The sequence below is a fragment of the Python bivittatus genome, unplaced genomic scaffold (assembly GCF_059951505.1).
Source record: "Python bivittatus isolate LINGU-HERP-01145 unplaced genomic scaffold, Pbiv_v1 ctg000610_np1212, whole genome shotgun sequence".
Lineage (NCBI taxonomy): Eukaryota > Metazoa > Chordata > Lepidosauria > Squamata > Pythonidae > Python > Python bivittatus.
The window spans coordinates 14,394,256-14,420,949 of NW_028277088.1; the positions used below are offsets into that span (position 1 = coordinate 14,394,256).

General features: G+C 36.5%; 1 protein-coding gene across 1 annotated transcript in view; it reads right to left on the minus strand.

The window, feature by feature from the left end:
• Nucleotides 1-26,694, minus strand: part of CCDC7 (coiled-coil domain containing 7) — a 224,060-nt gene that overhangs the window by 10,180 nt on the left and 187,186 nt on the right. Inside the window, exons 58-68 of the mRNA XM_088150109.1 lie at nt 22,821-22,928; nt 21,693-21,818; nt 17,832-17,933; nt 17,557-17,655; nt 16,218-16,322; nt 13,120-13,239; nt 10,833-10,943; nt 9,034-9,144; nt 2,890-2,988; nt 2,548-2,643; nt 1,472-1,591 (exon numbers count right to left, since the gene is read on the minus strand). Of these exons, the coding sequence (XP_088006235.1) occupies nt 1,472-1,591; nt 2,548-2,643; nt 2,890-2,988; nt 9,034-9,144; nt 10,833-10,943; nt 13,120-13,239; nt 16,218-16,322; nt 17,557-17,655; nt 17,832-17,933; nt 21,693-21,818; nt 22,821-22,928 (1,197 nt within the window). The remainder of the gene's footprint in view (nt 1-1,471; nt 1,592-2,547; nt 2,644-2,889; nt 2,989-9,033; nt 9,145-10,832; nt 10,944-13,119; nt 13,240-16,217; nt 16,323-17,556; nt 17,656-17,831; nt 17,934-21,692; nt 21,819-22,820; nt 22,929-26,694) is intronic.

The following is a 26,694-nucleotide window of genomic DNA, read 5'->3' on the forward strand; positions in this document are numbered from 1 at the left end:
ACTGGATATGGTTATTGTTCCCATATAGAAATAAATCCTTTGGAAGTCTTTCTTGATACAAAGCTATTACTAAACATGCAGGCAATATCAGTAGCAAGCACTGTCTATGTCTAGCTGTCATTGGTTTGTAAGCTATAGGTATTCTTTAGTTAGTTAGCTAGTTAGTTATTTGGTAGATTGATATCCTGCCTTTCCTTCAGGAGCTCAAGCAACATACAGCGTATAGCGTTCCTCCTCCATTTTTTCCTCACAGCAAAAATTCTATGAAAAAAACAGATTTATGTCCTGCTTTTCTTTAAAGAGCTCAAGCCATTGTAGAGAGCATTCCCTCTTCAATTTCCCCCCCACAGCAACAACAGTGTAAGGGTAAGAAAATGTGACTTGCCCAAATGTGAGCTTCTATAGTTGAGTGTAAACTTAAGCCCGGATCTCCCCACTCCTAGTCTAACATCTTAACTACTGCACTACATCAATTATTACTGGACTGAATTGCCTGACCACAGCTATCTGTGCTCTAATAATTTCACAATTAGATTACTGCAATACATTTTATGTATGGTTAGCCTTGCAGACAATCCAAAAACTACAGTTAGTGTAGAACACAGCAGCTAGTGGGGAAGCTAAGTACAATCTTGTACCGCTCACCTTAAAGAAATGCATTGGCTGTCTATGAGCTGCTGGACCTTTTTTGTTTGCTTGTTTGATGACATCCAGTCACTTCTGACTCTTCATGGCCCAAAGGACATCGTATCACCAAAAATGTTTGTTGCTACCTGCTTCTTTGAGTTCTTGTAAACCATGCCTGTGTCATCATTGATAGTTACCTAGCTACCTAGTCTTCTGTTAATCTTTTTTTTTTAATTGCCTTCAATTTTTTCAAGCATCAAAACCTTCTCCAATTATTCTTGCCATAATATTATGTGTCCAAAATAACTACATTTTAGGTTTATTATTAGTGCTTTTAGTGAACAGTCTGGTCTTAATGTTGAATTATTTATTCTTCTTGCAATCCAAAGTATTCTCAGCTACTTTCTCCTACACCATAATTCAAAGGCATCATTTTTTTCTTTCTTCTTCATTCAGTCTTTCTGAATAAAAAAAACTGTATGTATAACAAAAAATGTACACATTCCCTCTCAAAAAAGAAAAAATATTAGAAAACAGATTTTATAAATATGCAGAGGTCTATAGCTGTTGCAGTCAGATATAACTCTACCAATAGAAGAAGCTGAAGTTTCAATTTTTGGAATCAACTAGCCAATAAATAAAAATATACTCAATGCAAATGAAACAGTTGACCATTCAAAATATCTGACTACTTACACATTCAACAACTACTCAAAAATTCAAACTTTGCTATGATTTTAAATTGAATTATTCACAATAGGAAAGAAAAACTCACTTGGTTTCCTGAACATATAATAGTGAATCTGAATGCATATTTGTATACATCATTAACTCAATTACCTACCAAGAAGATGTTGTTGCAGAAATTGTTGCTGTGCAAGTTGCAATGTTTTTTGCAAGTTTGCTTTATAGCCTGGAAGCAGAGTCCTGTTATAGTCTAGTATTTCTTGCAATGCAATCTCGGCTGAAACAACAAGGTGGGCTCAAGTTTTAAAAAAGGTATTCTTCAGCCAAAATTCCTGCACTTCCTATTATACATACAGAATGAGTTCTATCTTCTGCAATGTTCTGACCTGATTCTACCCTTTCTTATAACATTAGAAAAGGATGTATATGTCATTGTTTAGATGCATTGGCAATAATACTTCTGTTTTTGTGGTTAACTTCTTCTGCCTATAGTGTATGAATTAATGAAAATTCAGCATTTTGTCCTAGAAACACAGAAGCCTGAATCAGGAATAATGCTATAATTATTTATGTTGCTTCAGGCAATAGTTTAACTATGCTTCTTATCAATTTGATTTATCTTACTGTATTATTTATCTGCATTTGCTTTGCTCACTCATATTTTATATGCAACTGAAGAATTTTAGGTATAAGCTCTTGCGCAAACTGTAACATTTACAGTTTGTTGAAGCATTTTAAACCTGTCTTGATTGAACTGCTAAAAACAATATACTGTCACGCTAAAAAAGAATATTTAAAAGTTGTCTTTGATTTTTACATGTTCTTGTTTTTTCGTCTTCTCATTCTTTATCTTTGATCTCCACCCTACATCTACTGTTTATAATAAGTGTCATCTCTTTAACAAAAAAGGAGACATTTTTGTTTGCTCATTTGTGTTCCCCTTCTCCTTTGCTACTGCAACATTTTATATCCTCAAGCACTTAACTCTATGAATAAACACAAATAGACAGTCCTCATCCAAAGACATGTTGACAGTTAGGAATAAGGTGCCATTCCTTTACAAGTAGAATGGAACTCTACCTTTGTTAAAAACCAAAACTTAAACTTATTCTTTCTTCTAACATACATACCTATGTCTCAAGATTCTTTTTGCTCCTTTATTCAAAGTCTAAATCAGGACTCTTTTTTATGCCTATCCCCAATTTCCCTCAAGAGACTGATCAATATACTTACCAGGTTGCTTGCTGAAATCAGCTGGTAGAAGACCAGATAATCTGTGCGAAGGCTGTGGGGTAAGTTTACCTTTAGTTCCCAGGTCTACTTCCTTCCCTGGAAGGAAAAGGGTTATAGCCAGTTTATAACAGGGAAACCAAAAAGTTCTTTATTAATTTAAAGAGTCTTTTTTATATATAATTATAAGCAAATGTTGATATATAGGCACAAAGCAATTTAGCATGTGTATTCTGCAGTATATCTCAACAGTTCTAAAAAGTTATAGATGCCTTACATAATAATTCTATGAAAATTCAATTATGTTCAAATAAGAGGTATATCTAGAAAGTCATTATTACTTACTTAGAATTTTGCTGCGCTGCTCCGAGACAGAACTGGTGGGTCTTCTGTCTGATATTGTTCTATCTAGTGCGGTCTCTTCAAATTTGATATTTCTAATCACTAAATAGAACAATTAAGAGAAAACAACTATATATAATAAACTCTAGTGCGTATGGAGAATGGCCTTGAAAGACAGAGGGAAGATCTGTTGCCAAAGCAATGATAAATAAGGCTTGAGTCCAGATCGAGAAGGTGGTTTATGAAAACACCTCAGATGCCTCCCCTCCTAATTTTCAAGAAGATAAAGATTAAAGAGGGAGGAAGGAAAGCACATTCAGACTTACAAGATTCTGCTGCTATAGCTGTTCTAATAAAAGTAGCTTTAGGTCTACACAGTATGTTTTTTAGTTTGGTCTACCTTATAGGGCTGACATAATCACAATGTAAAAAAGGTCATACATTGATATCTGAGGAATGATTTTCTAGAGTGACTAGCTGGAGCCTTATCTGTGTGTTGTACTTTGCAGTTAATTAGGTGATCCTGAGTTGGGCTTGACTCCTGGTCACTGCATGGACAGATCTTTTGTCATCTGACCTCTTTCCAGTAATAGCTCATAGCTCTTCCAAGGACATTCCAATAATCTGATCACAACATTCCACCATATCTGTTGTCTTTCCCTTTTCCTTCCCTTAATCTTGTGAAGCATAATCTGCTTCAGCTTTCAAGTTTTCCTGATTCATGCTTCTTACATTCTGTGTTCTGATTGTGGGTCCTTGTAAAGCAAGGAACTTCTCCTTCAGTGACCAGACTTCATTGTGATCTTGGCCCAGCCATATTATCACTTCAAGACCTATTCATAAAAGTTCTGCACTCTTCGCCAATATGAAGTGACTTCTACATGGGAGTCTAATAACTTGGCACTCAAACTCATCTAAATGTTATAGCCATGTCCATAGTTTTCTTGCCAAAAATACAGAAGTGGCCTTTTTCTCACCTCTACTTTGAGTTACTTTTAGCCCTCCCCTCATCCTTATCAGCAAGGGTGAATTTTCCTAGAGTTCTTGCTCACATATCTCTCAGAATCATTGCACGTACTGAGCCATCCCACCATAACAAGGTGGTTATTCAATGCCACTCCAAAATCAATGAATTGTGTATCACTGCGCATTATAATTGGTTGGATTTGTAGCTTCCATCAGCCACTCAGCTAAGAATTTTCAAAGCAGAAATGCCAAGAACCACTTAAATGAAGGGGCACCACACTTCAACAAACTTTATGTAACTTCAAAAAGCAAAAAAGAAATAAAATGTATCATTAATTTCTTCCAAGGAATCTAACAGTTTATAGATATAGTGGTGCTTAAACGTTTGTGAACCCTCTTGAATGTTCAATATTTCTGCATAAAAATGACCTAAAACGTGACACACTAGATCAAGAGAACCCAGTTACACAATTGAGTCAAAAACATTATATTTGTTCATTGATTTATTGAGGAAAATGATCCAAAGCTACATACTGTATTTGCATGTCGCAAAAACCTGTGAACCTCTAGGATTATCAGTTCATTTGAAGGGGAAATCAGAGTCAGGTGTTTCAATCAATGGGATGATATTCAGGCCTTATTTAAAGAACAAAATTCTGGGTATTCACTATCAAAGTCTGATCTTCACAACACAGGTATGTGGAAGTGTGTCATGGCTCAAACAAAGGAGATTTCTGAGGACCTCCAAAAGACAGTTGTTGATGCTCACCAGGCTGGAAAAGGTTACAAAACTATTTCCAAAGAGTTTGGATTCTACCAAACTCTGACATGGAGGCAATTCAACACCATTGTTACCGGGGGGGGGCGGGCAGAGCTGAGATCACGGCGAGACAGACGTGTTTCCACAGAGCTCTGTGGAAATCGCCGATATTCCCACCGTTTGGGGGTTTATTGGGACCGACCTTGCCCTGGAGGGGCAAAGGATAAGGCAGTAACCCTGTGGACCGAGGGGAGAGCCGCCAGCTCCCTGTCCGGTCCCATGGTAGCCGGATAACCAGCGGTGAAGAAAAGCAGCCATTTGGCTACTAAGAAGCCGGAGCAGCTCCGATTGAGAGAAAGTGAAAGAGAAACGAACAGCCAGAAACCTGGGTGAAATTATACACAAAAGAACAAAACTTAAACCTGATATTTAGAATTGGACTCATGGCTCTCTGAAATAATAAGAATAAGAAATGAAAAGTGCAGCTGGACTTTAAATGGAGAAGGCGGAGTAAAAGTGACGGCAATTAGAGAGTGGAAAGAAGTGTGGGAAAGAAAGCAAATGGGAAAGAAGGGTACCTTTATGCTTTAAAAAAGTAACTGAAATCGGAATTGGTTTTAAGGCTTCCTCCTTACTTATTTTTTTTTTTTGTCTCGGATTAAAATTTCCCCTCTTTCCGTTTTTTTTTTGGGAGGACTATGCGATTCTTATTGAACCTCCCTCTTTTTTTTTTTTTTGTAAGGGAGATTAGTCCACCCTATTGCCATCTAGTGGAAGTTGTTGTAGGAGGGAAAGCAAAAGAAACAAGATGGTGATGCATTGTATAATTAGCAGTGACCCTGAAGTTCAGCTGCGAAAGGAGGTTTGGTTGAAATAAAATAGTAGCTGCTGAGCAAGGGGAAAAATAAATCCTTGATAGATAAGAAAGAAAAGAAAAGCCATTCTTGCCTTGCAAATTTGGAATTTCCGAAGCTTTTCCCTTGGATATAATAAATAACTTTTTTTTTATTCTCTATCTTTCATCCTATTTTACTTTTATTATTATTATTATTATTATTATTATTATTATTATTATTATATATATTTTTGAATATTTGGGAATCTGGGAATCCTCTTTTTTTTGTTGCTGTTGTTCAATTGGATCCTGGACAACTCTTTTTTTTTTGGTTTTGTATTGGGAGTGGGCCAATTGGATTACAACTGATAGACTGATTGGGGAGAACCAATTTGGATTATAAAATTTATAGTGTTTCCAACTGATATTACATCTCTGGACTATCTCCATAATGTCGAGGAAGGTGATAGCGGCATCCGCTACAGTGCCAATACAATCAAATATAAGCCCGGGAGCACAACGTTCTATTACATCGATGTTACAGTAGGAAAAGGATAATCAATCACAACAGGAGATGAAAGTAATGATGCAGATGATGATGGAAAAAATGGAGATCATGAATGCAAACCTAGAGATGGTGAAAACCGACGTTAGAGATATTAGAAAAGACCTGGGCAGTGTGGATGAAAACTAGAGAAAATTCAACAAGTAATGGGACAATTTGAGCAAAGAATACAAAAGGTTGAAGAGAAGTCTAACCAAACTGAGAAGCAGGTGGAGGAGTTGGATTACAAATGTAGGCAGGCAGATCAAGATAAGGATAAGAAAATTATTATGCTGGAGATGGACAAGGCAGACTTTTACCTTCGCTTTCAGAATATAGAAGAGGAGAAGGGGGAAAATCTGGTAGAGATAATATCAGTGTTGTTGGCAGAGCTCTTAGATACATCAGTTCACAGAATTTTAGGGGAGATGGATGAAGTATTTAGAGTATATACCAGATATGCTATGAGACATAGATTCCCGAGAGAGGTACATGTTAGGTTCACAAAGAAAACAATAAGAAATGAAATTTTGCAGGTAGTAAGAGATGGAAAGTTAAAGTATAAGGAGAAGGAAGTAAAAATTTTGAGACAAACACCATTGTTACCCTCCCCAGGAGTGTTTGACAAATGAAGATCACACCAAGAACAAGGCAGGTAATACTTCAGGAAGTCTCAAAGAACCCCAGGCTTACATCTAAGGAACTAAAGGCCTGTCTTGCATTGGCAAATGTCAGTGTTCAGAAGAACACTGAACAACAATGGTGTGCATGGCAAGGTTGCAAGGAGAAAGCCACTACTCTCCAAAAAGAACATGGCTGCCTGTCTACACTTTGCAAAAGACCATGTGACAAGCCAGAAGGCTATTCAAAGAATGTTCTGTGGATGGATGATAGCAAAATAAAACTTTTTGGCTTGAATGAAAAAGTGTTATATTTTGAGAAGGAAAACACTGCATTCCAGCATAAGAACCTTACCCTTAAAACATGGTGGTGACAGTATCATGGTTTGGGCCTGCTTTGCTGCCTCAGGACCAGGACAGCTTGCCATAATTGATGGAACTATATATTCTGAATTGTACCAACAAATTCTACAGGAAAATGTCAGGGTACCTGTGAACTCAAGAGAAAGTAGATCATGCAGCAAGACAATGACCCAAAATACACAAGTTGTATGACCAAAGAATGGTTCAAGCAGAAGAAAGTTAATGTTTTGGAATAGCCAAGTCAAAGTCCTGATCTTAATCCTATAGAAATGTTGGGGAAGGACATTGAGCAGACAGTTCGTGTGAGGAAGCCCACCAACATCCCTGAGTTGAAGCTGTTCTGTAAGGAGGAATGGGCTAAAATTGCTCCAAGCCAATGTGTAGGACTGATCAACAGTTATTGGAAGCATTTAGTTACAGTTACTGCTGCCCAAGGGGGACTCACTAGTTACGGAAAGCAAAGGGTAACATACTTTTGCCACATACAAATATATAGCTTTGGATGATTTTTATTTATCTGCTGCTTTCAAATCAGTCCCTGTAGTTTTCTTGCCAACGTTCTTCAGAAGTGGTTTGCCATTATCTTCTTCCTAGGGTTAAGAGAGAGTGTAATGTGCCCAAAGTCCAAAGGCTACATGTCTAAGGAAGGACTAGAATTCTCAGTCTCCTGGTTTCTAATCCAGTCCTTTAACCACTACACCAAACTGGCTTTCTAAATTCTATTACTTAATTCAAAATATGACACAACAGTTGTAAAATTTGTTAGGAATCAAGCAATGATTAGTTAAAGCTGCATTCAGCAAGTCTGAAGAAAAGCACATGCAGAGAGACAAAAATAGAAAAGAAAATACAAATGGAAATTTAGAGACCAGCTTTATGGCCACAGTTTGGATTCTTGACATTATTAATAGGATTCTACTGTATTGGATTTTCTTGCTGAAGGTCGAAAAATCATCAATGTGGAATGCAAGAGAAACAACATTCTAAAGAAAAAAGGCCATGCTGTACTGACATAAAACTGTTAGTTCCTTTAAGGTTCATAGTGGTATTCAATGACATTCAAATGTCTACTAATATCCTCAAAGAGAACAAAATAAACCAAGGGCTGGAAATGTGACACTTTATAAGCCTGTACCCACAGCAGTGCTCTCAAGCATGAAGATCTTCTCAACAGGCTTGTTTGGTGAAGACTTGGCAATGGACACAGACCTCAACAACATGCCCCCCACAACTAAGAGAAATGCTTTTCTGAGGGAGATACTTCGCATATGTTCAGAAAGGCACTTTTGAGCTATATGATGGAGGATAAAATTGCTTCAATGAAGAACAAAAGCCAGGATGGAAAATATTTGACAAAGGAAAGTTGCTAGAGAAACTAGACAATACTAACACTGTGGTACTCCAAAGGAACTAAAGGGATGGCAGGCATCACCTTCTTGAGTACATGCACTTTAATGGACAAGGGCCCTTTCCTGCTGAAAAATTAAACTAGAGATGTCCAACTAATGCTCTCAGCAGGAGCAGAATGTATTTCTATGAAGCAGAGAGAAAATGACCAAGAGCTGTACTTTCTTGTGGAAACTTCAAAATGGAGCTTTCAAAATGGAAAACTTCAACAATATGGCTTGTTACTAGAAATGACATTTATGAAAGTTGCAATATGGATGTTATACAAGTCATCTTGACAGTTTTTATGTAAGAGCTGACTGAGCACCTAATATAATAGTACAGTCTTGCATAATTGATCTTTAAATTAACCTTTAGTAACTGTGGAGTCCTTGGTGCTCTCTAAACTTGGTTGTTTGCTTGCAAACATTTCATTATCCAACTAGATAACATCATCAGTGCCCTAGTTGGGTAATGAAACATCTACAAGCAAACAACCAAGCTCAGAGAGCACCAAGGACTCCACAGTTCAACCCTGAACTACATATATTCTCTTCTATTGGAACCATTAGCTGCACAAAAGCAGCAAATTTGTATAATTTCATCAGGGGGAAAAAGTCTTCTAGTCTTATTTGCATCATTTCCTAGACATTATGTCACACTTTATACTTACTAGGAGGTTTGGTTATTTGTAGTGCTGTAGACGCCATGAATAGTTGGTGATCTGATGGTTCGGTTATACTAGTCTTCCATCTAATTAGTGGTTGTAAGTGATCTCTTGATTCTGACATTATTCATATATGTCAAGAAGAGAATAAAAATCCCAGTATGTTTTCAAATAAAATAATCCGACAATAGAAGCTTGCAGCAATTATTTGCCGATTGCTCTGAGTAATAAGAATACTTATTTAAAAAGGCCGCCTAGATACACAACAGTGACCTATAGAAGCCAGAAGATATTATATTGGTGCTTTTCCAGTTGAGTTCTGTTTTCAGGTGCCTGGCAGGTAGTTTAAGTGCATCTCTCAAGATATTAGTTTATCTATTTCATTGAGTAGGAATCCTTCTTGCAATGATCTTCTGCTCCACTCTCATTTTGCATTTTCATTGATTTTGCTACTCTTTCCCCCCCCCAATCTATCAATCTATCAAATACAAAGCAATGTAGGACAGCCTTATCAGTATATGGTGGCCAAAAAATCAGGAATCTAGTAGCACTTTTTTCTGACTAATTTTATTAAAAGGCATGAGCTGCAGTTCTATTTGTCTGCTACCAGGCTCCTGATCTCAATATAAGGCAAGAAATGTGTATGTAGTAAGACAATTAAGGTAACTTCCAGTGAATTTATATTCGCTATGTCTTCTGAAGGGAATCTGAGAACATTCAGGCAGCAGGCAAGACTGAATAATTTGCATTTTCTCCTATGCTCTCATCCCAGACTAAAACAGCAAAAGAATCTTAAAAACAAAAATAAAATAGTTATATATAAATTAATACCTTCCTCAGAGAAGCATTAATAATAATTGCATGATCTTGGAAAACAGTTGCAGAACAATGTTGTAGGTATGCAACTGGCTCTCTCCAAAAACCCACAGTATTCAAAAAACAAGGAATACATGAATAATAAAGACATGCTTCTGGATGTATGATTTCCTTTATTTTCTTTTATATTTAATTGTATACAAAGAGGTACTGGCCCCAATTAAATATAATTCTGTAAGAGAGTTTTCTAAAGTAACATTTTCAGGAGTTACCAAGAGCTCCATGGTTTATTGCAGGAGATCTTCTAGCTTCCTGAATTTACTTTTCTCAACTCTGGACTACTCTAGATATGTAATCCTGTGCTTGTTGTACTGGGCTTGCTTTGCCTTTCTTGGTTTCTCTATCCCTGACTCTGTGCACATTAACTTCTTTAATTTTTTTACAACTTAAACAGTTCCCTATGTTTTATTGCTGGTCTTAGACCATAACATCTGCCAACACACAAAGATTCTTACAATCTCCTCCTCTTTCTTACATTGCTCTTCTCACCCAAACTGCCAAGCCATAGCAAGAATTGTCTGATTTTCATTTTCTTTTTATTGATTTTTTGTTGCCATTAAAAGTGTTTCCAAAGAGACAAGAGTCTTATAGAATTGATGCAGTGGGTGTTCAGCATCTCTGAGTACCAAGCTGGGGAAAAAAACTTTAAACAAAGCAGTTCCCAAACAGATGTCACAGAAAACTGTAATTAATTCAAAACTAAAAGCCACTTCTCCTCCTAGGTGTGAAAGAGGATATGCACCCAAGGAAGAGGTTTGCTGCAAATCATTCTTGTGATTATGAAGCTGTGCCTTCTTATTATAAAAGAAGTGAGATTTGACTTCCTAAGGTCAAATTAGGACAATTACTTTGTTTTAAAAAACTAAAGGGAAATCTAATGAATTGAATAAAAATACTTCTGTGGTATATTGCTTTTGCTGTGTTCTTACCAACTTCTCTGGATGTTTCTATTTTCTCTACTTTTTCAAAAGCAGCTTGTAAATCTTTTACATTTGCTTCTAGTTTTGCAGCCAAAGCTCTTCGTTTTGCTGTTTGCTCATCTATAAAGATCAAGCAGATTTACAAATGCATATATACATACCTTTGTTTGTATGTGTGTGTATTCGTATTAGCAAAACTATATAACATTACAGCTTTTTTTCCTGAATTTCTGAAAACTACAGATAGATTATTGTAAAGTTTATGGGGATTATATGAGACAAAAAGGAGGTCCTCTTTAAATCCATCCAAACTTGAAACTATTGCCCAGTCTCCACCGTTCCTTTTTTAGCAAAAGTTGTTGAGAGGGTAGTGGGAGGCATCTGCAGAGCACTGTAGACAGAGGGACCTTTTCAGTCAGGATTCACTTGGGCATGGGATGGAAATGATATTGGTTGCAATGTGGCGTGTTATTTGTTAGGTTCTAGATGGAGGAAATGTGCCCCTTGTGATCTTATTAGACCTATCAGCAACCTTAGATGTTATCAACCATGATATCCTTCTGAATTATCTGCAGTGGTTGGGAATTTGTGGCAGTATTTTATTGTGGTTTTACTCCTTCCTTAGTGGATGGTTCCAGTTAATACTTGAGGGAGAGGAGAGACTACCCAGGTAGCCATTCCTGCTACCTTTTTACATCTATATGAAGCCATTGAGAGAGGTCATCTGTCATTTCAAGATATGGTATAAACAGTATACTGATGATACCTAGTTGTGCACTGCCACACCAGGCTGAGCTGCTGATGCTTGTGAAATCTTATCTCTGTATCTGGACACTGATGGATGGGGAAAAAAACAGTCTAAAGCTGAATCCAAGTTAGGAGGAGTTGTTATTTGATCATTGAGGAAGGGAGCAGGACTGGGACTGGGAGTTCCCCTGGAGTCAAAGATTCCTGCTGGATTGACAGATGCAGCTTGTCATTTAGAGCCTAGCTCTAAATGGTATGTTAGCTGGTGTCCTATCTAGGGTTGAACTTTAACTCATGTTTTCATCACCACCTGATTGGACTGCTGCAGTAAGTTTTACTTGGTCTTTAAAGACCATTTGAAAATTATAGCACAAAATGCAATGACCTGTGTGAATAGACACTAGACAATAGAAGCATATTACTCTTGTGCTGTGGGTCCTGCACTGATTGTCACTAAGTTCTCAGGTGTAATTTAAAGTAGTGTGTTTTACCTATAAATCATCATATGGCTTGACAACAAGGTACCTGCAGCTCCACCTTCTCCAACTAGAATTGGCCCATCTAATATCTATCTTATCTATCTATCCATCCATCCATCCTGGGAAAAATGTTGGTGGTCCCCTATTTCTATGAGAGGGGACTGAGGGTAGGAAATTATGCTTCTCTGTCATGGCCCCACTATTGCAAAATAGATAAGATTAGACTTACCCCAGTGTTGATTGCTTTCCAGAAGCTGGTTAAAACTGAGCTCTTCCAGAGAGCTTTTTAGTTTATTTAAGGGATGATGCCATAAGCTGATTAAATTTGTATGTTGTTCTGTTTTTTATTATTGTTAATTGTTTTGTTATTACTTATTACTTTTTACCATAGATTGTTTACTATCTTAACATGGATGTTTTACATTTTGATGATGTTGCATACTACTGAGAGTCTTTTGATTGCAGTGGCAAAGAAATGTAATAAATACATTTGAGAGTACAAATACTCTCTGCCCAACATATCTCAGAAGGTTGTTGTAAGAATAAAATAAATACAATGGAGCTCCAGGAAAAAAGCAGAATATAAATGATCTAATTTAAGATTTTCTAGAAGTGGATGCTACTGATTTTTACACGCTACTTCAAGAAGGCCTAACTGAAGGCCTAGTTATACCATTACAACTTGCATTCTACTTCTGGATATGGATATTATTTCTCATTAATATATCTATCCACTATAAATTTGTTTAATACCTTAAGATGGTAGATTAGTAATTGGGAGACTCCATTCTCAGCCACTAAATTAACTGGGAACTTTGGTCCTGTCATACTCTCTTGTCCAACATATCTCAGAAGGTTGTTGTAAGAATAAAATAAATACAATGGAGCTCCAGGAAAAAAGCAGAATATAAATCTAATATACAAATAAATATGTCAGTGGACCATTACCAGATCATATAACTATAAATTACATGTATCTCTACACTGCCTTAACATTTCTAATTTGTGGAAATTGTTAAATGAGTCTATTATATCTGTTAATCTTGTAGCGTTATAATATTCATACTCACCATCAGTTTTGAATTTTGCACTAAAAGCAGCCATCTCTGATTGCAGTACATCTATTGGAACTACCATAAGATATTCATTCAATTCCATTTCTTTTTCTGCTCTGTCCTGAATGGCTTTTTCTAGGAAAAGGGTTTTAAATTAATTAAATTTAAATAAATAAATTAACACTTAATAAATAAATAAATAAATTCTGTTTAATTATTCCTTCTACAAGGAAATTTCATAACCACTGAAAAATATAATTTTTATGGAAGGAAATTATAGCAATAAATCTATCAAATCTCAGTCAGTCTTATATGACAACCACTTGAGATAGTATATAATGGTAGCTCCTGGGTTATAGTCAAGACTCTTAAGGCAGAAAGGAATCATGCATACTCACTGTTAAGGTTCCTTTTTGTTCGTGTGACATATGCATTGGCAGAAATTGTTAAATGCCCCCCCCCCCGCTACAACAGGTAAAGAATACAGAAGAGAAGCCAAAGCCAAGAAAGACAAACATCTCTGAAAGGAACTTAATAAAGAATTTCAGAGAGCTGTTAGAAAGACAAGAAAGCAGTACTACAACAATATCTGTAAAGACGTTGAAGATGGTAACAGACATGGAAAAACAAGGAAAATCTTTCGAAAGATCTCTGAACTCAGAAAAAGGTTTCAACCTCAAATAGGTGTGCTAACAGATACCAATGGACAGATAGTAATTGATTCAAAGAAGATCAAACAAAGATGGAAGGATTATACTTCAGCTAGTTCAAAATGCAGCTACGCGGGCAATTTTAGGTGCCCCAAGGATGGCGCATGTTACACCGTTACTACGTGAGCCACACTGGGTCCCAGTTTGCTTCCAGGTCCAATTCAAGGTGTTGGTTATCACCTTTAAAGCCCTACATGGCATGGGTCCAGGTTACCTGAGGGACCGTCTCACCCCTATTATATCCACCCATCCCACCCAGTCAGGCAGGGAGGGTATGCTGCGGATCCCATTGATGAAAGAATGTTGACTGGCGAGGTCCAGAAAGAGAGCCTTCTCTGCCATGGCCCCTACCCTATGGAATACTCTCCCCCCAAGGTGAGGCAGGCCCCAACTCTCTTGTCCTTCCAGAAAGCAGTCAAGACCTGGCTCTGCCAACTGGCATGGGACACAAAATAGGGCAACCAACCCTGGGGGTGGCTAGCATCCTGAAGTTGCTCCCATATGTTAACATCCTACTGACCATCAACATCTTGGAAGATATTATTTGTGTATGTATTTGGTTTTTATTCTATTTGTACTATCTTTTATATTGTTTTATTGTATTTTAATATTTATTGCTGTTTTATTGTGAACCTCCCAGAGTCACTTTCTGTGAGATGGGCAGTATCTACATTTGAAAAATAAATAAATAAATAAATAAATAAATAAATAAATAATAAAAAAAAAAATACTGAAACACTGTATAGTTGAGATGTCAACATCCAAGATGTAAAATGTTTTAATTCTTGTTTTTATTGTACGTCACCCAGAGTCACTTTGGGTGAGATGGGCAGCCATATAAATTTGACAAATAAATAAATTTGACAAATAAATAAAATCCAAGATACTTTAGAAGATATTCCCTACTTACAAGAACCTCTAGAACTAGAAGATGTAGTTAGATCAGCACTCCGGTCATTATCAAGTCAGAAGGCTACAGGAACTGATGGAATACCCACTGAAATATGGCAAGCAACAGAGAATCAGTCAAGGTTCTAACCAAGCTACACCAACTATTCTGGAGAATGACACAGTGGCCAACCAATTGGAAGAGGTTAATCTACATTACAACATCAAAAAACCCGAGACTTAATAGAATGTGCAAACTATTGTACAATATCTTTAATTTCACATGTTAGCAAAATAATGCTTAGGATCACCCAACATAGATTACAGCCCTACATGGAAAAAGAGATGCCAGATGTTCAAACTGACTTTAGGCTGAGGAACATGAGACATTATTGCTGATACACACTGAATAATTGAGAAAGCCAAAGAATACCAAAAAGAAGTCACTATGTGCTTCATTGATTATAGAAAGGTGTTTGTGTCAATCACATCAAGCTGTAGAATGTGTTTAGAAAAATGGATATCCAAAAACATCTCATCATCCTCATGGAAAACTTATGTACAGGTCAGGAAGCCACAGTATAGACAAAACATGGTTTCATGTTTCTCGAGGTTGGCAAAGGAGTGCAACAAGGCTACATACTCTCCCCTTATTTATTCAACCTATATGCTGAATATATATTAAGGGAAGCTAGATTGGAAGAAGATGAGCATGGTTTTAAAATTGGAGGAAGAAATATCAATAACGTGAATCTGCAAGCTCTATTAATAAAAGTTAAGGAGCAAAGTGAAAAAACAGGACCAAAATTAAATATAAAGAAGACCAAACTAATGACAACAGGTAGAATAACCAGCCTTAGAATTGGCAATGAAGATATTGAAATGGTGAATAGATTCTGCCTTTTAGGATCAACCATTAACAATAAAGGAACAAGCAGTCAAAAAATATACTACAGACTAGCACTTGGCAGAGCAGCCATAAAGGCATTGGAAAAGGTATTCAAATGCTGTGACGTGTCTACAAAGATCAGAATTGTGCAAGCCATGATATTCCTTGTGACACTCTATGGAAGTGAAAGTTGGACTCTGAACAAGCAGGATAGAAAGAGTATTGACGCTTTTGAACTTTGGTGTTGGAGAAGACTCCTAAGAATACCAAGGACAGCCAAAAAGACCAATGGATCACAAACAAATCAAGGATTATTTTTTATTGATTATTCTTTAATGGAAACTTCTAAGGTAAACATGTGATAGAAATTATTGGAAACTTCAAAGTGGAAATTCTGTTCTTGATCACCCCCCCTCCTTCACTGGAATCTGTTTACAGAAAAAGAAGTTTGAAGAATGGGTTAGCTACAAGAGAAGTAAATAAATACAAACATGTGTCTATCTGAATTAAGGATTTTTTGAAATATATAATCACTTTTTTGTGGGGCCCTTTATTTTAAAAAAGCTCTAAAAAAAATCCAAAAATATCATAACCAGATATAATAACATTGTATTTACCAAACACACCTTGCCGAAGAAGGCCTTTCTGTTGCAGATCTCTGATACTTGATTGCAAATATGAAAACAAATGTTTTTTTTGTTCAAGAAATTCTTTTACTGCTTCTTTTCGTCCTAAAAATAAAATAACAATCTTCACTGAAGCATTAAATTCACATGAGATGTGTTCATAACAATACCATCTCCCACCAGTGAAGTACTCCATGTGAGAAAATAGTAGGAATACAAGAAGAATTGTGTTTACCACTGTTGCATGCAGCTTTTTACTCTTAGACATTTGAAAGCCGCCTGTTCCTTCAGCTGATTCTACTTCTCTTCCTTTGTTGAACTCCCCCAACAAAGCTAATCTCTTTTAGATGAAAAAGATGTAATCTCTCCTCCCCACCTTTCAAGTCAATCCTCAAGGCCCATCTTTTCTACAGAACATACACACAATTTTCTACTGTACATATATTACTATAACTAAGGCTATAATTAGCTTGCCTCCACTTTCCTCCTCCTCCTCCTCTGCTTTTTACCTTGGTGACTTTTTGACCATATGCATCTTGGGTTAGGATCTATTCTCAGTAAGCTTTAATGCACATTTACAAAGCAATACTGACAAGGAATAAATAAGGAAGATACAGGGGTGAAAAATATAGTGTTATTATAATGACAGTGCAAGCTGTAGAAGAGAACTGGGATAAATATGGGTACATTCTACATTTACATCTGAGAATAAGTCAGTATAAAATGATGAAAGGTCAAGTGGTAGAGAGAGACCTGAAATTTAACCGGAAGATGTAACATTACTATGGATTATAAGTAGCAGAGGCATTGTTTTTAGGGTAAAGAAGTGATTATAATTATTTATCCTGTATATCATGAATGTTTTGCCTTCTTCCTTCACAGGATTTTGACATCATGATTACAAAGACAGTAGTACAGAAATAACTATTGATTTAATTCAAATCTTAGACTATCAATTTCTTATTCAAACAAAAAGGGAGCCTAGAATTAGTTAAAACACAATAATTAATTTCTCAATGGCATGATATAGTTTCAGACCTTAGACTCTACAAAGACCACTTAATAATACTCCAAGTTATCTTTTCGGCATTAGCAGAATGAAAAGGATAAAACTATTTTCAGTGGGCCATTATTTCACCACATGATACCATCACAAAATTAGTATGAGGCGGGGAGAAACTAAATAGAGTTCCAAATAATGGACATGGTCCAAACTAATTCATGCATGCATTCTAAAAAGCAGCAGAATTTGATTGATAGGTTGAACTTGATGGATACTGGATTCATCTTTATACATTAATTGCAAATAACTTAATATTATACCACTGTTTATACTTACTATCAAGTATATTTTTTTCTGAATGTTCTTTGGGATAAATTATGTGACGTCTATCAACTGAACTCTTTCTTTGTTCTTTTAGATTGTGCACTTTTATTTCTAGAAATACAATCAGATTATAATGAATAATAAAGAAATAATGTATTTAAAATACTTTTCTGCAATTGCAATTTTATATTTGTTCACTAAATAAATTGTGCCTGTACAGGTTATCTGCCAAAGAACTTTTTCTTTTACCATGAAATACATGCTTCAAAACCTAATTCTGTACTTACTCATAACATCCAGCTGATTATTTGAAAGAGCCCCTATCTCTTCCAGTTCATACAATTTTGATTCTAGTCTTGAAAGCACTAGGAGCTCATGTATTTCTCTCTCTAGAAATTTAGAAATGGACACAGTCAACAACTAAAAACTTTTTGTATATTGTATTTAAAACTAAAATTAAGTACTGATGACTTAATTTTGAAATGGAAGCAGCAAATAAGAAGACAATCTTTGTATCTGCATTTCTCAACATAGCAAAAAAAAAATGTAACCTTTAACTTAGAAAATACTGCATGAATATAGCTTGTCATGAATTATTGCTGAAATAAGAAAAAGTTCCTTGTTTGCAAGAGCAATCATTAAAAAAATGTTTTTGTATGTATGGATGCAGATAAGGAAGGTGCCCTATTCCATAAGGATGGAAGAGAATGTGCTTTTGCCCTCCTAGTCCAAGAGATACCACAGTGTTGAATGAACACTGAAGACCGTGAGCATGTTGCTGTTCTACACAGAAAAGAAATAGAAACAACTGCCAAAAAGGTTACAGAAGAGATCATACAGTATGTGGAATGAGAACAGACTAGAAGAAGGGACCGTTTGGGCAATAAAATTTTGCCAACTGAAACCCATTTTGCCATTCTTTAAAACACCACTGTAAGGCCTTTATTTTTGCCTTAAAAGCAAATTTATAAATAGTTAGTTCTATAGAAGATTATTGTAAATAGAAGTCTAGTGCATTGCAGACATTCAACTGAAAAGATTATCCTAATAGGGAAACTGGTGACAGATATAAAGGAAGCAATTCAGGTAAGATTGTGGAGTCCTTGCCATTTTCTGAGCTTGGTTGTTTTCTTGCAAATGTTTCATTACCCGGCTACACTATTCAAAAGAGACAATAAAAAGGAAACAAAAGACCAGAACATCTCCTCACCAGCAATCATCACCCACATAAGCAGAGATTAACACCAAGATTATCACCAGACATACAATCAAACAGTAAACAATACCCTAATCAAGGGACTACCAGAAGGGAAAAAATAAAACAAAACCCACACCCACACCAACACTGGCAGGGCATGCCACTGTATATAAACAGAGAGCAAACCTCACTCCATTCTAGCACTGAAGATGTTACCTAGCCAGGTAATGAAACATTTGCAAGAAAACAACCAAGCTCAGAGAACCTGAAGGACTCCACAGTTCAACCCTGAGCTACATATATTCTCTTCTGTTAGTATCAGGTAAGATTCCAAAACAATTTTAGGTAAGAAAGTAATGACTGGTGATAGAATGACTTTTGTTTTATGGAACTGAAGAAAAGAATGATCATACCTCAGAACAAAAAGCTCATTACCCCTTTGGGCAGAAGTAACTGATACTAAAAATGCCATGTTAAAGAAATGTAATAGTTAGAGTTCCAAAGGTTTGCTGGACAAGGAAGAGAGTACCAAGCATGCATTCCAAGCAGGTACCAGCCTCCATAGGTACCAGCCTGCTAAGAGAAAGTCCCAATGCAAGACAGAGAGACATACTGGTTGCCAGCTATTTGGAGAAATGAAGAAAGCCCTGCCTATGTGGGATCTAGATCTAGATACACGCTGATCATATCCACAGAGAGTATAAGGATCCTAGTGAGCAGGAAGAAAGCTAGAAACAGATACAGGAGAGTTTCAGTCCAAGGTGAAGGGAATGTATCCCTAAGAGAACCTAGAACTCCCGCTGTTCTGCGTGAGAAGTCGTGTCAGTGAGCACCGTCCTTCAAAGCAAACAGATCTATAGTTGGGCAACCCCACTTTGTGAAGAATTCTGAACCATTGAAGACCATTGCATTCACTAATGGAATGTCAGAATGCTATTTTGCTCAGGATATTTGTTATGTTGTTTTCTATTCCTATAACATGAATAGCTATAAGCATTATACTGTGAAGGCTGTGCCAGTCCCAGAGTTGCAGCTTTGCTACCATAGCACTGTAAACTGTAATATGGACAACGTGATTCCAAAGGATAGGCTTGAAGAATTAGGCTTATAAACATGGAAGAACATGGCATGAATGGATGAATGAAACCTAACAGTTAACCTGGAAAGGAACAGGGCTTTGTTGAACTGCCTTTACACAGTTCAAAATCCTGTAATACTTCAATGAAAATAATAGACTGGATAAGATATAGTTGAGACTTCTTGAGATTGACTCTGAACATGAGAGTTTCAAGAAGTGTTAGTCTTGTATCTGGTCCAAAAGAACAGAACATGACTATACAATGATACAATTGTCAATACAGGGATAGATGTGAATTTCATATAGGCAAAGTACAACCATGACCATAACTATGCCTTTTGTACAGACTCTCATTCTGGTAGAAAGGCCAAGGGGGAGATACTCTGGTCCATCAACTAAGAAATGTGTATAATAATAATAATGTTACAGTTTAATGCAGCTGTGGAAGCATCATGTAGATTGATGGCTCAGAACCCAGATACAATATGCTGAACAAAGCCACCATCTGTATGATGGAAGTTTAAGTCTCAAAGTTTTAAACAGGACTCAGTTCCCCATCCTCCTTCTCTACCAGGAAGAATCCTAAATAAAATTCACAAGGAAGATTAGACTTGTGAACAGGTTTGACTACTCCTTCTGCAGGAGCTATGCAAGTCTGGAGCAAAAGAGGAAGGAGACTGCTAAAGAAATTGGATATAATGACATAAGCCTGAAAAATGATGGATAAAATTGAATAATCCAGAATAATGGCTTTTTACACTGAAAGGTGGTAAAGTTTTTAGTCAGAAGCAATGCTATCTTCCTATCAATTCACTGCTTACCCTGGGGGACTTCCTGAAGATGTGGTGAATCTTCAGGTAGTTGATGAATTAGGACAAACCAAAAACAAGAAGAAAAGGGATCAAAAGTCCAAAGGTAAATAACATTTTTATAAGGAAATTAAACATAAGAAATTCAAGAGAGGAAGAATCAGATATTTCTGCAGTGCCAGTGCTTGAAAGAAAACTTGGGGGACAACTGAGAACGAAGCTCAAGAATGTGTGCACTGGAGGTAGACAGAAAAAAAAATCCTCCACAGCTAAAGAAAGTTCTGACAGAGGCATCACCATAAGAGCAATGTACAGAGATCACAAAAAAGAATGATTTGATTTAAAAAATAAAATAAAAATTATACTTTGGAATATATATATATATATATATATATATATATATATATATATATATTCATTCATTCATTCATTCATTCATTCATTCATTCATTCATTCATTCATTCTCCATGACCTTCTGTGGAATCTGTGGAGAATAGAAACAGATTCCAAAGTGGTCCCAGTGGTGGTAGGAGCACTTGGGGCTGTGACCCCTAAGCTGGGAGAGTGGCTCCACAGATCCCAGGAACAACATCAGAGCTCTCTGTCCAGAAGAGTGCAGTGCTAGGAACAGCTAAGATACTGCGCAGAACCCAAAGGCCTTTGGTAGAGGACCCGAGATTGAGGAAGACACAGACCACCCATAAGGATGAGAGGGGAATTTTTATATATATAGTAAACACTCTTACCACATCATAACCACTCCAAACATGGTTAGTATTGCAGGCAGCTACATACTAAGTTCAGAATTAAAACAATGGGTAATGATTTCTCTAGAGTTCTGTCTGACATAAAAATTTCCACCCCAAGGATTTATAATGTTTCCTGGTTCCTCCCATCACCACCATGCCTACACACCCCACCACCCACACCCCCTAAGCAGCATCAAATATCAACAGTTATCCTTAAAAAAGAGCTGCAGAAAATGTAATAGATGGTGGCGATGTTCTTTCTGGGACAGATAATGCTAGCAGATTTCCCTATAATTTTATTTTAAACACTTACCATCAGATCGTCTCATCAAACCATTTTCTAAATCAACGTTTTGTGCTTGTTCCATATCTTGAATAATTGTCTCCAGATTGTTAACCAAAATTCTTTTTTTCTCAGCTAGCTGTTGAACTATCTGCTCTGTATAAAAGGAGTATCCATTTTACTATTAACATTTTAGAAATGTACTGTAAAGAATTAGACTGCAAGGCAGTATCTAGAGACCAGGATAAAATACATTAAAACAGACTGAAATAAAACACATTAAACTAACAATAGAGGTGAATATGAAAAGAACCAAGCTCAGAGAACCCCAAGGACTCCACAAACTAGCAATACCATAAGTAGTGTTCACAAAAACTCAACAGCAGCAATGACATATCACTAAAATGCTGATTTAGCAGCCAGGAATTTGAGAAAAATATAAGTCTTTTATCATGGCTGTAACAAGCATCTCTAATGGCATAAGAGGTTCTAATTAGATCAGAAGCATGCCACTATGGGCTGGTCCCCTCTACTTCTAGTAAGATGCCTATCTCTTTGTGCAATTAAAAAGCAAGGGAGGAGTTTGCTGGATTATTTTTGTTTCTCATATCTTCCTGAGCAATACAGGGATGGAAGAAAGTTAGAGCCTCAAATGGGAAGATTTGAAATACCAATTCTAATTCTAGCTACATTACATCTAGTGAGAGAAACTTTCCATCAGATAAAGGATGGAGAGAATTTTTTATCAGTTCCTCATTCTCCCTGCAGGTGCCACTGTTTGCTGAAAAACTGCACCAGAACAATTGGTGGGCCCTTATGAGATAGGAACAGATCAATCCCATCTCATCAAGCCTAGAGTAAAAAAACTTTAGTCATATGATCCCTGCTTTCCTGGGCTATAGGGGGAATTAACCATTGTTGGATGCTTCCCCACACCAAACTAAGAATTATTTTTGTCACCATCAGTATTATCTCATGGACCAAAAATGTGCTTAAGATTTTACATGTATCCTGCGCACTTGCACTTTACTTGTATTTTCACCAATGTTATATCCCTCCCACTTTTGTGTAATCTTGCTTTACTAAACTAAAACAAAATACTGCTGAGAAAACAGGAAAGTGCCTAGCATATTAACTTACTAAAAATTAATTACTTACCATTATCTGGCTGAGTAACTGCAGTGGTCTGCAAACCTTTCAAATCTTTCATATTTAATTCCATATTATCCAAATACAACCTTCTCTTCTCAGATAATTCCTTTATTTCTATAAATGGAAATATTTTAGAATTATTAGCCTAAAAGATTCAAAATATTGTTATCTTACCAGGAAGTTTACTTCCTGTGTGATGTGAAGAAGGAATCCCACAGGAAGGCAAGATTTGCTCTGCTCACTGTCATTCATGCCCTTATGACCTCCCATTTGGACTACCGCAACACGCTTTGCATGGGGCTGCCCTTGAAGAGCATTTGGAAGCTTCAGCTGGTACAGAATGCAGCTGCACGGGTTGTAAACGTGTTGGCTATTTGGCACATGTAGCACCACTGCTTCAGAGGCTGCATTGGTTGCCAGTGTGTTTCCAGGTGCAATTCAAAGCACTGGTTGTCACCTTTAAAGCCCTTCATGGCTCGGGACCGTGTTACCTGAGGGACCATCTTCTCCCAGTTGTTTCTACCTGTCCAGTCCAGTCCAGCAAGATGAGCATGCTCCAGGTCCCATTTATCAAGAAATGTCAGCTGGTGGGGACCAGGAGACTTGCCATTTCTACCCTAGTATCTGCCCTCTGGAACATCCTCCCCTCTGACCCTGCTGGCCTTTTGGAAGGTCTTGAAGACCTGGCTATGTGCCCAGGCCCGGGGCCCTAAGTGTGTGAAGGGCCCATTTCCTGGTTATGTTGACACCGACAGATTATATCTCTTGGCTGCTATTTGTATTTAATTTCTTTTTTGTACTGTGTTTGAACTGTTTAATTGTTTTTATGATTGTTCGCTGCCCAGAGTCACTGGTTTGAGATGGGTGGCTATACAAATTGAATAAATAAATAAAATAAATAAATCCTACTTAGCTCTTATTTCTGATACTTTCAATCCCTTCTACAGCAAGTTTAAAACTACTGTAGCTATGAAGGAGCTCATAATCAACATGAAAAAAGCATAAAGAAAAATTAGTCCAATAATAATAACAAGGGTATTTTCCCTCAAAAGTAAGGTACATGCCTTCTTTAGGTAAATCTGCAATATTCCTTTCCCAGTTTGGTATGAAAATGCAGCTACATAAGGGGTTTGTTTGAAAGCCAATGACTAATATGGTTGATCAGACACCTGAGTAATAAGTTTCTAATGAGGCTCAGGACTAGATCCCTATTTCATTTTGGAGCAAGTGAAATTTAATAAGTCAACTGCTGCAATCTTCTTCTTCTTCCAAAGGCAGCCTCAGCAGAAGCACATGCATCAATCTTGTAGTGCCTGATAGAATTGGAAGCTGTCAGCTCCATGGCTGAGGGTGACCTTGAATCTAGATTCCCCCAGTTCCAGTCCAACACTTTATCCAAGTGTTTCTCAACCTTGGCCACTTGAAGATGTGTGGACTTCAATTCCCAGAATTCCCCAGCCACCTTAGCCACTACACCATTCTGGGTGTAGCCAGACTAGAGAATTAATCTTTTAAGGCCTCATTTTATGCATTCCTAGTTTTTTAAAAGCCAAATCTGATAAAAGTTGGAGAAGGCAGGATATAAATCCATCCTGGAATGAAAAGAAAAAAAAAAGTACTGAACTAGTTTTTCTTTTCTTTTCTTTTTTTTCTTCCTGTGGGCATGGCTTTTTTCTTTACCTTGGTCTCTGTCAAAACACCTTTGAAATTACTATCATCACAAAGATGGCCACGGAGAAAAGCAGTTGTCCTTAAATTTGTTTTGGAGGAAATGATTGCAATTCAATTTCCCAATCAGACAGAATGCCAAACTCTTGATAAAAAGTTATGTGACTTATACATTATTTATGTATCGGATTTATACTTTACTTTTCTACTTATATAAGCATTTAAGGCAGATTATTTATTTATTTTATTTATTTGTATTACAAATGTAGTCACTGCCCATCTCACTCAGCAAGCAACTCTGGGTGGTTTACAATAAAATAAGAATAAAAAACTATTAAAATACAATAAAAACAGTAATCAGAAATAAATAAATTACATCATTAAATGATTATGCCATTTAACATTTAAAAATGAATAAACATAATATTAAAATGAATTAAAGCAATTAGTACAAGCTTGGTGAAAGAATTGTATCTTTTCCACTTTTCAAAATACTAGGAGAGGAAGAGCATTCAATAGCCTGGGATCCACACAAGATAAGACCTTTTCCTGTAATACCAGACAGATAAGACTTAGGAACATCTTCAAAAAGACATCTGCTGATCTAAGTGATCTGGCAAGTTTATACCAGGCAGATAGTTAGGATTAAACTTTTGGATTTTAAAGGTCAGCACATCAATTTAAATTATGCCTTGTAGGCAATTTGCAACCAGCATATAACTTTCAGTACAAACATCATATGATTCCTCTATTTTTCTCCCTGTATCTAGTCTGTATTTGTATTTTGAAATTACCAAACACTTTCCAGTAGTTAAGAAAGGATATAACTAAGGCATGGGTAATTGTGACTAAGCTCAGGAATGGTTACAGATGGTGCACTAGTAGTAATTTGCAAATGCGCTCTTCTTTACAGCTGATGTCTGTGAACATACTGTAGTGAGAATTGAGGATCAAGGAGCACTCCCAGACTGTGGACCATCTCTTTCTCAGGTACTGCAACACACCCAAAGCAGTTGTCACTTCAATCCCCATATACAGCAACTCCATATTGCCTGGATTTAATTTCAGTTTACTCTATCATGCAGCTGATTATCCAAATGAGGGCAGTGATTGCTTCCTTCAAGTTCGGTGCATTAAAGCTCAGTGTCATCAGCATACTGATGGCCCTATGTGAAAGCTCAAAATAATCTCCTACTATGATTTCATGGAGATGTTAAACAACTCAGTGGACAAAACAAAATCCATGAGACACCATAGGTCACAGGTGTCAAATTCAAATCATCATGAAAACTAGTTCATCAGCCTAAGGGCCACAACACTGAAGACCTTTCATAAATTGACATAGAACTCTCTAGTGAAAGTGAATAAAATGAACAGTAACTTGGTGTTAAACATATTGGAAGCTGCTAAGAGTCAACACCAACTTGATGGCACATAATCATCAATCATCACTAATAAGTTATATTCTTTGTAGAGAAAGAAAAAAACACATATTCCTAGATGCCAAAATCCAATGTATAAATCCAATCTAAAGGAGGAGGAGGAAATTGTAATTATAACTGCTTTTCTCATCACAATGAGTAAATTAGCTTTAAGACAGAAAGATATTTATACTTTTTATAATTTCTGCTGAAATGCTAAGCCATCAGAAATAATTTGTATTTCTTCCTACACGGTTTAGTTCATTTTGTTATCTATATATTTTAGTATACCTCAAATATAAAACATGATAGCTTTGGAATCATGCCAACTAAAAAAACCTGTCAGAATGCCATTTTTAGGTGTTAGACCAGGTATTAGATTTTGCACAATAGTAAAATTGAAAAGGAAATGTTAGTTGAATGATGTTAGTTGAATGTAAACATCTTTATTACAGCAATATCTTTATTGTGTTAATTTAAAGTTCATAAAATAAGGTTTGGCTAGACAGCAGTGGGCAATCTGTGATCCCTTCTAATTTTCCTGAATGTCAATTCTAAGCAGTCTGAGTCAAGGTGACTAACAAGGAGAATCACTGGGGATTTTAGTCCATGGCTTAGATGGTAATTACAGCAGATCAGGATGGAAGAAAAGGGGGAAAGTGGCTATTGTTTACTTATTTATTAGTCACATTTATATATCCATCCATCTCACACAAAGTAACTCTGGACTGTGTACACAATTAAATAAAACAATAAATAGGTAAAAAAACAATCATTATAAAAAGATAAAA